This window comes from Orycteropus afer, unplaced genomic scaffold (genome assembly GCF_000298275.1).
Source record: "Orycteropus afer afer isolate SDZICR_OR568_19922 unplaced genomic scaffold, OryAfe1.0 scaffold00005, whole genome shotgun sequence".
Lineage (NCBI taxonomy): Eukaryota > Metazoa > Chordata > Mammalia > Tubulidentata > Orycteropodidae > Orycteropus > Orycteropus afer.
Genome location: NW_006921592.1, coordinates 20231789 through 20246741, shown reverse-complemented (window position 1 = coordinate 20246741; position 14953 = coordinate 20231789). Strand labels below are relative to the sequence as shown.

At 40.8% G+C, this 14953-nt stretch overlaps 1 protein-coding gene across 1 annotated transcript in view; it reads left to right on the top strand.

Moving 5' to 3' along the window:
- The window catches only part of SLC28A3 (solute carrier family 28 member 3), a 95594-nt gene that overhangs the window by 73600 nt on the left and 7041 nt on the right, over positions 1 to 14953 (top strand). Inside the window, exons 8-13 of the mRNA XM_007939801.1 lie at positions 3327 to 3407; positions 5131 to 5211; positions 8108 to 8233; positions 11255 to 11385; positions 12639 to 12807; positions 13186 to 13383. Of these exons, the coding sequence (XP_007937992.1) occupies positions 3327 to 3407; positions 5131 to 5211; positions 8108 to 8233; positions 11255 to 11385; positions 12639 to 12807; positions 13186 to 13383 (786 nt within the window). The remainder of the gene's footprint in view (positions 1 to 3326; positions 3408 to 5130; positions 5212 to 8107; positions 8234 to 11254; positions 11386 to 12638; positions 12808 to 13185; positions 13384 to 14953) is intronic.

Sequence of the window (14953 nt, the reverse complement as noted above, 5' to 3'; positions counted from 1 at the left end):
GTAGATATAAGCCATATAAACAAGGGATTTTTGTTTCTCAGTAATCTCTAAGGGCATAAAAGTACCCTGAGACACAACGTTTGAGAACAGCTGCATTAGTGCGTGACACACACAGGTTGTCTTAGAAGCAGTCCTAAGATCCCAAGCAGCTGTGAGAGTGGGATGAGGACCCCACTCAGTAGCATCAACCCCTCCACGGGTGTTTAATCCCCCTAGTCTAATCAAGCCGCACACACAAGACACTTACAAAGTGTTGGCAAGTGAAAACCATTTATTACTTACAGAAAGCAGGTTACTTTTATTATAGATAATACTGACCACAGTAACCACCCAGAATCCCTTACCCATTTGTCCTTTCTCCTGCAAAACCCCACGCTTCCCTGAGTCGGGAGTCATTGCCTTGGTCCCACTTTCATTGACACCAATTTGCAGGATCAAATCAGTCCAGAAAAACCTCAGCTTCCCTTCCCTGATCAGTCTAGAGCTCAGCTGCTCCAGACAGCCTTTCCGCTCATCCAGACTAGGTCCTCGAGTACTAGCTGCAAGTTAGGGAGTCCACTTGACTCACCCCACTTTAGAGCAGCCCCGCTATTTCCTCCTCACTGCCATCAAGTTGATCCATAAATCTTTAAGGAAGCTGACTACCTCATCTTTCTTCTACTTAATGGCTGATGGGTTTGAACCACTAACCTTTTGGTTAGCTGTGCACATGTGTCTGTATTTAATCTACTTTTTATAACTTAGAAGTGATCAGGTATAGGACATACCTTACACTGAAAAGATTACATTAACATTAAAAAAAAACCTGTTTCCAAACAGAATCTTGTTCACAGGTATAGAGATTAAGATTCCAACACATACTTTTTACAAGAAGGGGGACACAATTCAACCCATAACAAGAGGGATTTTTTTTTTTTTTTTTTTTCAGGGAAAAGGCAACCTGACCACAAGCCCAAGCATGATCAGTTCTCCCTCAGAGCTCCCCCAGGAAGCTCACCCTTCTCTAGGTGTTTGTTGTTAGTTGGTATCAAGTCAATTTTGACTTGTGGAGACCCCATAGAAGAAGTACTCCATAGAGTTTCCAAGAGTTTTCAAAAAAGGAGATCACCAGGCCTGTCTTCTGAGGTGCCTCTGAGTGGATTCAGTCCACGAACCACTGTGTTAACCATCTCCTCCACTCAGAGAGCCTTCTCCTCTGGGAAGTCACTACAAATACTTGTGGAGAAGTTGTTGTTGTTGTTGTTGTTATGTGCCGTCGAGTCGGTAGGAAGATGCATTTGGGCTTTTCTTCTGCTTTCTTTTTTGTGGTGTGTTCTTGTTCCTACAGTTCAAATATATTTTCTCATTTAAGGACTTCGAATTTGCTTGAATTACACCAGCTTCAGTTAGGCCAACTTTTATGCTGAATCATTTCTTTCAACAACTGATTTTTTCAAAAAGGAACTATTGATTGATTCTTCAGGGCTAAGACAACTAAGCCATCCTGAAAGATCAAGTATTTACAGACTGAGGTAGAAATAAGCTCCGTCATGAACTGAATTCAGAATTAGAAAAGAAAAAAGTCAGCAGGAAGTATTAACTTGCTACCCAGATTGTAGTATGTCTGTGGACCTTAAACTAGGTGCCCCCAGGGCAGTAGCAAGGAACCTGTTAGCATTCTAGAAAGGAGCCTTTTACTTTCCTCAAGTTTTCAGGGAGGCTTCTCCTGCCCATTAAAGCCAATAAAAGGCATATAAGTGAATGAGCCCCGGATAATGGCACAAAATGTCTTTTAATATGTATTATTAATAGACTTTTCTAAATTAGATCCTGTACAAATTGTCCTCGGCTGTTCTGTGCCTCTGGTGGCTCCTTGTATGTCACCGTTCAGCTGGGGGACAGTGGGGACAGGGTAGCAGTAGGGCACAGGTTGGGAGAGACGCAGACCATAGCTCAGTGTGGTCTATACAAGGCAGAAACTGCTCACCACAGAGGCATAACTGACCTTGAAGACACCCAGAGAGTATCTGGGAAATAGGGAACTGGGAATAGAAAAAGATAGTCTTTGTTAATACAGAGCTGAGCTAGTTTCCAAAGTTTAATCACTTCCTTAGTGACTCAAGAATATACAGGTAAATATATACATATATGTATGTATGTATTATTTTAAAAATCTAAAGAATGAATGCTTTAAAGATAAAGTCTTGATACATGTTATGACATGGATGAACCTTGAAAACATTTTGCTCAGTGAAGCAAGTCAGACACAAAAGGCCAAATATTGCATGATTCCACTTACGAATGACATCTAGGATGGGTGAATGCATAGAGAGAAAGTCTATTAGTGGTTACTGGCAGTGGAGGGCAAGGGGTGGGAAAGGGGATGTCATTGCTTAGAGGACACTGTGTTTCCATTTGGGGTGGTGAGAAAACTTTGCCAATAGAAAGTGGTGACAGTTGCACAATTAATGTCACTGAATTGTACCCAAAAAGTGGTTAAAATTACATAGTTTTATAATATATATTTTACCACAGTAATTTTTTTTTTTAAGAAATGAAAGCTTACGTTAAAGGAGGCACTGTATGTAAGCACCTGACTGTGGTTTATCTGACCTATGTTGAACCCTGTTCCAGACAAGGATCTGAGGTTTTTCACTATCAATCTTGACCAAGGTTACTATGCTAATTATTGGTGAAGCCCCTATCTGTGTAATATCAGAACAATGAGACTATCTGCCAGTGGCCTTCCGTTTTTTGGTCTAGTTATTGCATATTTCCCAAAAACTCCTTTCTACTTCTGCCCAACATTTTGTGTTACTTGAAGTGAAGGAGACATGGTGAATGAAAGCATGTGGAATCATTTTTTAAATGATTTTTAACTATCAATTGACGTTTCAGGGCTGAGATAACTAAGCCTTCTCTGAAAAGTCAAGTGTTTACAGACTAAGATAGAAATTCCTTTTCTAAATATCTTCCCAGCTCCATTAGCCGTTCCATGCCTCTCCCCTCCTCTGGACACCCACCACCACCCAAACACCACCTACAAATGAAGAGAAAAAAGCAGGTTTCATTGCTTCTCTGATGAAAGGTCTGTATAGCAGAGGAAAGAAAAAGCATGTCAAGGTTCCTATGAAATACACTCAAGCACATCCAGAACAAATTAGAACCAGAGACGGTAGCTGAGGGAGTTGCTTTAGTTCAAGAGGAGTGTTCAGTATTTTTATAACTTCTCAGAGGGGGAAAAAGAAGGCAGAGAGAAGGGAATCTAACTAGAGCCTGCTGACCCCACACTCTCAAGAAATGGTTGTCAACAACGTTAACCTACCGTGGTTCTGTCCCACCCCCAGATCCTGCCAATTGTGATTTTCTTCAGCACAGTCATGTCGATGCTCTACTACCTCAGGCTGATGCAGTGGGTCGTTAGAAAGGTACGGGGCCCGGGAGGGGCTGGCATGGCAGGTGTAGAGCTGGTTATTTCAAGGACAAATCTTCATGTAGGTATTTCCAAAATGCCCTTCTCTTCCTACCAAGAGATCCCTCCTCCACCAAGTAATTAGATTCAAACCCAAAACACCTGAGTCAATTGCTTACCTGTACCCATATTATATACTCAATTATATCCATACTGTACCCATACTAAAAACCAAACCCGTTGCCACTGAGTGAATGTCAACTCATAGTGATCCTATAGGACAGAGTAGAACTGCCCCCACAAGGTTTTCAAGCCTGTAAACCTTTACAGAAGCAGACTGCTTCATCTTTCTCCTGCTTCATCTTTCTCCTGCAGGAAGCTGGTGGATTCAAATTGCCAACCTTTCAGTTAGCAGCCGAGTGGTTAACCACTGCACCACCAGGTTTCCTTCCTGTGCCCCAGAGGGGCTTTAATTTCAAGAACTTCTAATGGGACTCTGGCTTGAAACCTGCTGGATAGCTTCATGAAATCTGAGCAAAAGAAGTGACCCCAACAGGTCAGATACCTGCCAGGGGAAACAAAGACACAGCATCTTTCCTTTATCTTGGCTGGCCGCCTACACTCCACACAAAGCCCCTGCTGATCTAGAGGAGGCTGCGAGTGTGGACATGCTTGGTCTTGGAGTTGCTAGAGAAATCAAAGCAACATAGGGAATCTAAGCGAGTTTTATAAACACACAAATCAGAGTAAAATCCAAGAAATTAATCCCATTCCTGCTGCCCCAGAAACTGTCAGTACTGCTCTCATAAGTTAGATCAGAAAACTAAGACTTTGTATGCTAGCCTGGATGCAGGCAGGGCAGTGTTGCCAGGTCTCAGGCATAGTCTTAACCCTTTTTTGGATCTCTGGAGAATAAATAAAAATGTACCAGATGAGAGAGAGGGAGGCGGAGAACCAAAACAACAGCAGAATTCAGAATTGTAGCAAGAGGGCTCAGAGAGCGTAATTTTCATTTTAAACATTCAAAATAATTGTGCTTAGATCTAAGCAAAAAGAAAGAGGAGTTAATGCAGTAGGAAGGCCTCATTCTGAGGTGGGTGCTAAAATCTCTTGTTGAAAGGCCAGGGCAAAATTCGAACCATCCACCATATTCTTTGAATTAAGCAAAACCAGCTAAACCTCAATTATATCCAGCTCCACCACTACTTATTATGTGAATGACTTTGACAAAAATAACTGACCATGCTGTGCCTCAGTTTCCTGTTCTATAAAATGGGCATAATTATAAAACCTCCCCTAAAGCATTGTGTGGATTAAATGGGTCCCTTTGGACCAGAGAGTTAGTGCCTGGAATGCAGTAAACCCTGCCATAGTTTTTGGCAATAATTATCATGTATTACTTATATACAGCATAGCTATAGAAATGCATTTGCATAATGTTCAAAGTACATGCAATGAATGACTGAGGCTTACCGCTCAAACAGGAGGAGTGGCCTCCTGTAGTAACCAAATTCTAGGTCATCATTATATGACAGAATGTGAAGCTGGGTATTATATATTTGCAGCTTCAAAATAAATGGTGAGCGTTTATTTGAGTTGATTTGCCTACTCTACAGACTAGATAAAATATACTTCCATTTACAATCATCACTGGCTGGCCTCAACATTTTATTCCAGTTTAAACTTTATCCCTACTTTGAGGTTAGTTCTTCACTAACTTAGTCTCTTTTTCCTTGTAGGTCGGATGGGTAATGCTAGTTACCATGGGAACATCTCCTATTGAATCTGTGGTTGCATCTGGCAATATATTTGTTGGACAGGTAAGTTGTAACATCAAAAAAAAAAGGAACTGTTGAAAAGTATAGTCTCTTTCCAGAAAATAGAATATGGAAATAATAGAATGTTGCCCATTTCTTTTAATGTAAATAAAAAGAAGGGTGTGAAATAAGGAATTCTCTTAATTAGCCATGTCAAGATAACAAAGAGAGAGATATACCTTCTAAGAACCTTCCTGAGCTAGTGTAGAATTTGAGTCCTTGGAAATTTATGGAGACAAACGAGGATTGAACCATCTTATCAAAAATAGAGCTTCTCATTTGTATATTCTTAACAAATCTTTTCTGAATTTATTAAATTGTTGAGATCTCTGCCCAACCCTTCAGAAGCTAGGAGCTCTTCTGTTGAAATGAACCAAACACCAGAACCAAACTCACTGCTGTCAAGTCAGATCCAACTCATAGCATCCCCTCCTTGGGTTTCCGAGGCAGTATCATTACAGAAGTAGAAAGCCCAGTCTTCCTTCTGAGGAGTGACTGGTGGGTTTGAACCGCCAGCCTACTAGTTAGCAGTCAAATGCCTTAGGCAGAAGCTCACCATTTATTTTGAAGCTGCAAATATGTAATACGCAGCTTCACATTCTGTCATATAATGATGACCTAGAATTTGGTAAAGGCACTTGACCGCTAACCAGAAGTCTGGCAGTTCAAACCCACTGGCCACTCCTCAGAAGAAAGGTTGGGCAATCTATTTCCATAGTGATACCGTCTTGGAAACCCAAGGAGGGGTTGCTGAGTCGGGTCCGACTCAATGGCACATAACAACAACAACAACAGAATTTGGTTTGTGGTTTGTGGTAATGAAAGAGACCAAGACAGGTTTTCTATCAAAAACCATGCAGCTGTACACCAACTCAAGCTCAGTCTTGGCTTATCTGAACTGGCCAACAGTCTGTCTTTGCTGAGTCTGAAGAAAAATGCTGAAGAGATTTTAGGTTACACTTTTTACCACCTTAATCCATCCCTTAAATGAGCCTAACACTCATTTAAGCCAAGAAATATGATCTCGAAGATGTCCATCAAAGTAGCAGCCTGCCTAGGAAGTGGCTAGGTTGGAAGTGGTAATAAGATCCCAGGGTATGTAGCTTCAGGCAGAATGAAATCACACACTAAGGAAACCAAGTGTGAACGCTTGCCAAAACCAGTGCCCAAGAAAATTGGATATGAAGCAAAAATCAAGTAAGTCATCCAGAAAAACACATGGCCCCAAATCCCAAGGTTACAACTGCTCCAGGCAGGTAAGCCCCACTCACTACCCTGAAGCTAGTCTCTTTTTTTGAGGGGAGGGGTGGTATATTTCCTTCCCTGGGAGTTGAATTTATTATAATTATAGTCATAAAATCACTCCAGACTAATGAGGGCACCATCTTGAGTTGATTACTTCTACCTGCAGGGTAAGAGGGCTCATGTGCTGGATTTCCATTTAGTCCATAAATTGAGGCTCAGCACATTCAGTCTTATAGAACAATTAGAAATAATGACGGGAAAATTGTAAAATTACACACATGTTTCTGTGGTGCTCAATTTGGTACTTAATATACTAAAAGTACAGCTATTATTTATGGAGAGCCCCACACTGCAGGCCTCCTGCCCTCTTTAATGGGATCCAAGCCTTTGCAACTACAGGCAGTCACTGGGTTATGAAGGAGATCCGTCAGACAAGTTGCATATGGTTCTTATTTAGCCTTACTTCAGTGCAAGAAAGGGCTCGAAACTTTTTTAATCATTTAAAAGCTGCCAATGCAGCAAGTGAAGGTGATTGTGATGAAGAATTTGTTGCGAGTCAGAGCTGGTTCAATCATTTCAAATGCAACACAAACGCAACCATTGCCATGGAGTTGGATCCAACTCATAGCGAACACTCCTTGGGTTTCCAAGGCAGTATCACTATGAAAGTAGGTTTCCCAACCTTCCTTCCGAGGAGTGGCTGGTGGGTTTGAACCGCCAGCCTGCTGGTTAGCAGTCAAATGCCTTAGGCACTATGCTACCAGAGCTCCCAATCATTTCAAAGTGAGGGCAAATTTACATAATTAAAGGGCAAATAGGAGTTGTCTATAAATTGGATATTCATAACCCAGAGACTGCCTGTAAGCTCCTTCCACACCAAGAGAAAATGAGAGGGAGAAGTCTCTGATTCTCAATTAGGAAAAGGACTCTGGGCACCTGTACTTGACATTACTGCCATTTTTTGGACTCTTATTCCCCTGTGGTGTCAGCAAGGAGGCATAGAGCCTGTTGTGATCAAACTGGAATATGGGAAGTCACAGAGGCCTAAGCACCACCAGACCACAAGGCCAGGCCAGGCCACAAGGATAGAGTTCCTTGGCTGATGATATTACAACCCTAAGAAAAGTGTACCAAGTTCTCCATGACCTGTGTCATCACAGTGTCCAATCCTAGGCTAGGTGGAAGGTTTTTAGGACCTGGCCTTGCTAACTTTCCCAAATTTACATTTACACAGCCATCGGTGGGGTGGGTTTCCAAACTGGAGCATGCATCAGAATTACCTGGATGGCTTATTAAAAGTACAGATGGTTGGACCCCAGAGTATCTGCTTCAGTAGGTCCAATCATTTGCATTTCTGAAAAAGTCCCAGGAAATGCATATGGTACTGTTCTAAGGCCACACTGAACCACACTTTAACCAGCTGCTGTTGAGGTGATTCCAACTCATGTCAACCCCGTGTGTGTCAGAGTAGGAACTATGCTCCATGTGGTCTTCAGTGGCTGACTTGCCAAGCCTTTCTTCTCAGGGACCTTTGAGTGGATTCAAACTGCCAAACTTTTGGTTAGCAGCTGAGTGCATTACCTGCACCACCACAGGACTCATACCTTCCTAAAGTTTAAAAAGCAGCATTGAATGTAGTCACCTTTGTCTCCAGACAGAATCTCCACTACTAGTTCGACCATATCTACCACACGTCACCAAGTCTGAGCTCCATGCAATCATGACTGCTGGCTATGCCACCATTGCTGGAAGTGTCTTAGGTGCATACATTTCTTTTGGGGTAAGAGTTACAGAAAATTCAACCTCTTCTTTCTTTGCTATTGTTATTTTTGTCGTTGTTGTTGCTGTTGTTCTTTCTCATTCCTGGTAGAAACAAAGGCCAAGAATATATCCCTTATGCTCTTTATTTGGTTTCATTGTTTTGGCATTTGAATGTAGTGACTTTGTGGAAGCTTTGGGCTTCATTCTTATATCCCTGCTACCTATATGTGAGTTACGTTCAACTATGACAGATTTAAGTCATACGATGAGGTTACTTTGGCTGAACATTTTAATATGTTTATTTATATTTTATATAAATAAATATATATATATATAATATATATATATATATATAAAATTATAATTATTATGACAAGAGTAAAAGGTGGTCTAAACGAGGGGTTGGCAAATTATGGCCTATGGGCCATCCCTGGACTGCCCCTTGTTTTTATAAGTGAGCTTTTACTGGAAAACCAAAAACCAAACTTGATATCATGGAATCAATTTCAACTCATGGCCACCTTGTGTGTTACACAGTAGAAATGAGCATCATGGAGTTTTCTTGGCTGTAATCTTTATAGACGCAGATCACCAGGCCTTCCTTCTGCAGTGCCGCTGGATGGATTCAAACTGCCAACCTTTCAGTTAGTAGCTGAGAGCAAGCCATTTGTGCTACCAGGGACCTTATTGAAACAGAGCCACTCATATTTGTTTGCCTAGGCCACTCTTGTGCTAGAGTTGAGTAACTATAATCTATAAACCAAAAGTATTTATTATTTGATCCTTTACAGATAAAGTTTATCATTCTTCATCTAGAATTGGTTCTCAAACCTGCCTGCACATTAGAAGTACATTGGGGGAGTTTTAAATGCCCAGTGCCCAGGCTATGCATTAGAGTAATTAAATCAGAATCTCTTGGGATAAAACCCATGCATCAGTATTTTTTTAAAATCCTCAAATTCCAATATACAACCAAGTTTGAGAGTTGATGGTTTACTGTATAAGGCTAGAGAATGTTAAAATAACTTAATATGTACCCCCAAGCACAGAACTTAAAAGCCACACATAAATACAGACCCAATGGAGAAATTTAATAATACAGGTAACACAATGTGACTCAGATGACTATACAGGTAAACTTCTTCCAGAACTTTAGCCTTGGAGAATCAATCAGTAGAGAGAGGGAAGGAGAAAGGGCAAAAGATGCCTTGGGGGATTAGTACACCATGAGATCCTCGGCCTATATGACTATGAGACCAGAAGAACTAGATGGTGCCCAGCTACCACTGTCAACCACTCGGAGGGGGAATCTATGTATGAGATCCTGGATGAAGTAGGAGAACAATGTGGAACAAAACTCAAAATCATAAAAAAAAAAAAGGAACCAGGTTTGCTGGTCTGATAGAGCCTGGTGGAACCCCTGAGACTATGGCTCCTGGCTGTCCTCCAGGTCTGATATCGAACCCACTCCTGTGGCTTCCAGTCAAACAAAAGACAGGCATATGAGCTGAACATTTATATTGGGTGGATACACTCCTTGGAAAAATAAATCATGGGAGAATAGAAGGGCTGTGCATACACAGGGAGACAGCTCAGGGGGCAGGAGTGCATGGGAGGGAAGGACACAGGGAAGAGGTGGCTATGGGGAGGAAGTGGGAAGAAAGCTGTTGCATTGTGGGAAACTGCAGTCAATGTCATGAGACAAAATGTATGTGAACTGCTGTATGAAAGATGAATTTGCTCTGTAAACTTTCACCCAAGTCAGAATAAATTTTTTTAAAAAAAAAAGATGCTTTGAGAATAAGCAGTTTGACTGGGTCCCCCATGGTCCCCTTGGGCTCTCACTGCAGGAATGCTGCCTTCAGGAATGTGCTGGGGGATAGGTGGGATGGGAATGTGGGGGCAATTTATCAATTCTGGAATTCGGAAGATATAAGGGGTAGAGTGGGGAAGGCAAGAGCTGAAGAAGACCTACAATGAGGAAAACAGAAATGGCTTACAAATTAAAGGGACTCTGGATAAATATTATGTAAATATTTATTTCAGGAGAGTGAAAAGAAAAGGAGAGGTGTATATCCCTTCATTATGAAATACGCCATACCCAATTCCCCACACCTATCTAAACTGATGATATAATGAAATATGGCTCCCTAGCCAACCTTCTACTCCTCGGAAGGAAGGTTGGGCAATCCTACTTCCGTAGTGATACTGCCTCAGAAACCCAAGGAGGGGTCACTATGAGTCGGGGCCGACTCGACGGCACATAACAACAACAACAGTGGTACAACAGTGGTGTAGTGGGTAAGGCATTTGGCTGTTAACCAAAAGGTTACTGGTTCAAATCCACCAGCCACTCTGCAGAAGAAAGATGAGGCAATCTGCTTCTGTAAAGATTTACAGCATTGAAACCCTATGAGGCAGCTCCATCCTGTCCCACAGAACTGCTGTGAGTTGAAATAGACTCAATGGCATGAGTTTTGAGTTTTTTTAATTTGAGCAATGTAATAGTTAAGCTATTTGGCTGTTAACCAAAAGGTCAGCCATCTGAACACATATAATGGCTCCATGGGAGAAAGACCTGGAAATCTGCTCCCCTAAAGATTATAGCCTAGGAAACCCTATGGGCCAGTTCTGTTCTGTCACATGGGGTCACTGTAAATTGAAATCCACTCAAAGACACCTAACAACAACAGGGATTATGTAAATATCCATAAAGATAGTAGAGAGGCTGAGGAATCTTCTTTGAAAGTTCTTACAACACAAGATTGATTTTCTTCTGAAATGATTGAATGTTGGTTTTGAACTTCTTTCCTAGAATGTGTCAATTAACACAAATCCCTCCCTTCTCCCTCTGACTTTCAGAGCTCCTATTGTTTGGCCCATTGAGCTAATGTTGCTCTTCCAGACCTCCAAAGAAACACCATTATTTAGCATAGAATCAATCCCTGCCCCCTCTCTGTCTTCAAGCCTTTTGGGTTTTTCCTTCTGAACTCAACAGAAAAGCTAAGCCTAATTTGCTTGTTTTCTTCTGAAATTTCAGGTTTCATCCTCTCACTTGTTAACTGCTTCCGTTATGTCAGCACCTGCATCACTGGCTGTTGCTAAACTCTTTTGGCCTGAGACAGAAACACCTAAAATAACCCTCAAGAATGCCATGAAAATGGAAAATGGGTAAGTGGGGTACATTCACTTAGTTGATGACTACACAGGCTGAGGAAAGAATGCAAATTCAAAGTTCAGAAAAATTTTTGATAACCAGAGAGCCCAGTGAATGGGAATATTGAAGTGAATTTCATTTTCCAGTAGTAATTACTTAGACTTCACACACAAAAAGTTATCGTTCAACACTTGTAAAAACCATTTCTAATCACCTGAATGTCTATATCTTTCCTCAACATTCCATTGTGAATATAGTTCATTGTAAATATAGTATTGAGTTCATTGATCCTTGGTTCAAGACTTTTGCAAAGCCATAGAATGACCATTTCTGGGGATTTCTCATGTGATAGGGTAAGAAGGAAATCAGGTGTTTTTTAAGAGGGATGTGTGATATAGATATCCTTAACTTCTTTCTGGTTCATTTTCTTTTGCCCTGCTCCAAAGAAAGAAAGAAAAGACTAAGGGATTTTTTTGAGATTCATCCTTTGTTTGTGTGTAGGTGGAGTTAAAAGAATAAATGAAAAAGTGCTCGAACCTCAACATATACTTTTCTTCCACTTACAAAGTTAACAAACATGCAAACTTACCCAATGCATGATTTTGGGATACAAACACATAGGAAAATTGTAAAGAAAGGGAATGATATAGAAATTTTAAGGAGGCAGAAATTAGAGGGAAAGGGGTGTATCAAGGAAGAGAACACAGAGGGACTCAAAGATGATAGGACATTCCATTCCTTAAATGAGTTCACTGATATACAGGCCTTCCTTGGACCATTAGTTTCTATACCTTAGATATTTTAAGGAGTCCCTAGATGATGCAGTTAACATGCTTACCTGCTAAAAGGTTGGAAGCCCAGGTGTGCCTCAGAAGAAAAGCCTGGCACCTGCTATTGAAAACCCTATGAAGCAGTTCAACTCAGACACACATGGGGTTGCCATGAGACAGGGTAAACTCAAAGGCACTGGGGCTTTTTTAGATTTTTACAAATATTCTTAGTAGCCACATAATAAAAATAATTTTTAAAACCCATAATATTTTTTTTTATTTCTCCAATTTTTTCATTACAAATCCCAGCAAATATAATAGTTAGACACCCATATGCCTGTCACCCAGATTCAACAATTATACTTCATGGAACTCAAGATGGGAGCCTAAGAGTTTATCTTTTCATCTGAATGAGCTCCGGCTATGGTATTTCTGCCATGTTACGTCCATCCACTGACGCCCCTTGGTAATTCTGGTATTATTATGTTTTGATAAAGTGAGTCGAAAAATCTCCTGGAAGCCGCAACACATGGTGCGTCCTCATCCATCTCCCTGGTGGCAAATATAACCGTGAATCTGATTGCCTTCCTGGCCCTGTTGTCTTTTCTGAATTCAGCCCTGTCCTGGTTTGGAAACATGTTTGACTATCCACAGCTGAGTTTTGAGGTATAATTCTGACCTCCATTTTGTTTGTGTCTTTATTTTAAAAATAAAATAAGCTTGGAAGCAGCCTTCCCTTACCATCACCAGTATACTCTTAACGCATCGTACAAGCTTGTCCTGTATCCCTCACCCCTATTTTCTCCTCCCCTTTTCTCCTAATCACTCTCCTTCCTGATCTCACCCCCCCAAGCCTCCAGATTACTTCTAATGGCCCAATTCCAACTTAACCCCTGGTGAATATAGAGCAAGAGAATGTGGAGAGTTTTCTGGGCCTAAAAGGAACATGGAGGAGCAGTAACAATCTTGAAGCTGGGGATGAGGAAGAAGAATCGGAAGTAAATCATTACTCAGATATAAACTCTATACTTTTGCTTTTTGTAGGTAATTTGTTCCTACATCTTCATGCCCTTTTCCTTCATGATGGGGGTTGACTGGCAAGACAGTTTTATGGTTGCCAAACTCATAGGTTATAAGACATTCTTCAATGAATTTGTGGCTTACGAGAAGCTCTCAAGATTTATTCAGTTGAGGAAAGAAGCTGGACCCAAATTTGTGAATGGGCTGCAGCAATATATGTCGGTGAGTAACTAATTTGACTTATCAGTGCTTATCTTCATCCCATACGTACATTCATGGAATAAATCCACTTCCATGAAGTCAATTCTGACTCAGTGAAACTACAGGACATAGTAGAACTGCCCCATGGGGTTTGCAAGGCTATAATCTTCACAAAAGCAGAATGCCATATCTTTTTCCTATGGAGCAGCTGGTGGGTTTGAACTACAGACATTTCAGTTAGCAGCTGACTGCTTAACCACTGCGCCATCAGGGATCCTTCATTCAGCCAATAGTTACCTTCATATGTCAGGCATTTTGGATACATCAGAGGATAAAACAGACCAAAAATCCTGATCTCATGGAATTCATACTGAGCACTGTTGTTATTAACTGCCATCAAATTGGCAGCTCACACAACACCATGAACAGCAAGACTGGATTGTTGTGATCCATATAGTGTTTTCATTGGCTGACTTTTGGAAGGAGATTGTCTGGCTTTTCTTCCTAGATGAACATAACACTTTGTCATTTTAATGCATGTGTGTATAGAAACACAAGTAATCCTTACCACTGAGATCACTGATTTTTTCTAATAGATTTTATTTTGTAGAGCAGTTTTAAATGTACAGAAAAGTTATAAAGTACAGAGAGTCCAGAGTTACATTAAAAAGTTTACATTACACAATACTATGGGTTTTGACAAATGCATAATATCATGCGTCCACCTTTATGATATCATGCAGAATAGTTTCACTGCCCTAAAAATGCCTAGGGCTCCATTTCTTCGTCCCTTCCTTCCAGGCATCTTCACTTTCAGCAAGCAAGGTTGTGTCGTCTGCATATCTCAGGTTGTTAATGAGTCTTCCTCCAATCTTATGTCATTTTCTTCTTCATATTGTCCAGCTTCTCAGATTATTTGTTCAGCATACAGATTGAATAAGGATGGTGAGAGGATACAACCCTGACACATACCCTTCCTTATTTTAAACGATGCAGTATCCCCTTGCTCTGTTCAAATGACAGCCTCCTGGCCTATGTACAGGTTCCTCATGAATACAATTAAGTGTCCTGGAATTCCCATTCTTTTCAATATTACCCATAATTTGTTATGCTACACTGTCTAATGCTTTTGCATAGACAATAAAACACAAGTAAACATCTTTCTGGTATTCTTTGCTTTCAACCAAGATCCATCTAACATCAGCAATGATATCTCTCATTCCATGTCCTCTTCTGAATCCAACTTGCTTTTCCGACAGTTCCCTGTCAATATACTAATGCAACCGGTTTTTTAAATTGTCTTCAGCGAACTTTTACTTGCATGTGATATGAATGATATTGTTCAACAGTTTCCATATTCTGTTCGATCACTTTTCTTTGCAATGGGTACAAATATGAATCTTTTCCAGACAGCTGGCCAAGTAGCTGTCTTCCAAATTTCTTGGAGCAAGTGCCTCCAGCACAGCATCCATTTGTTGAAACATCTCAATGGGTATTCAATCAATTCCTGGAGTCTTGTTTTTCACCAATACCTTCAGTGCAGCTTCAACTTCTTCCTTCAATACCATTGGTTCTTGATCATATGCCACCT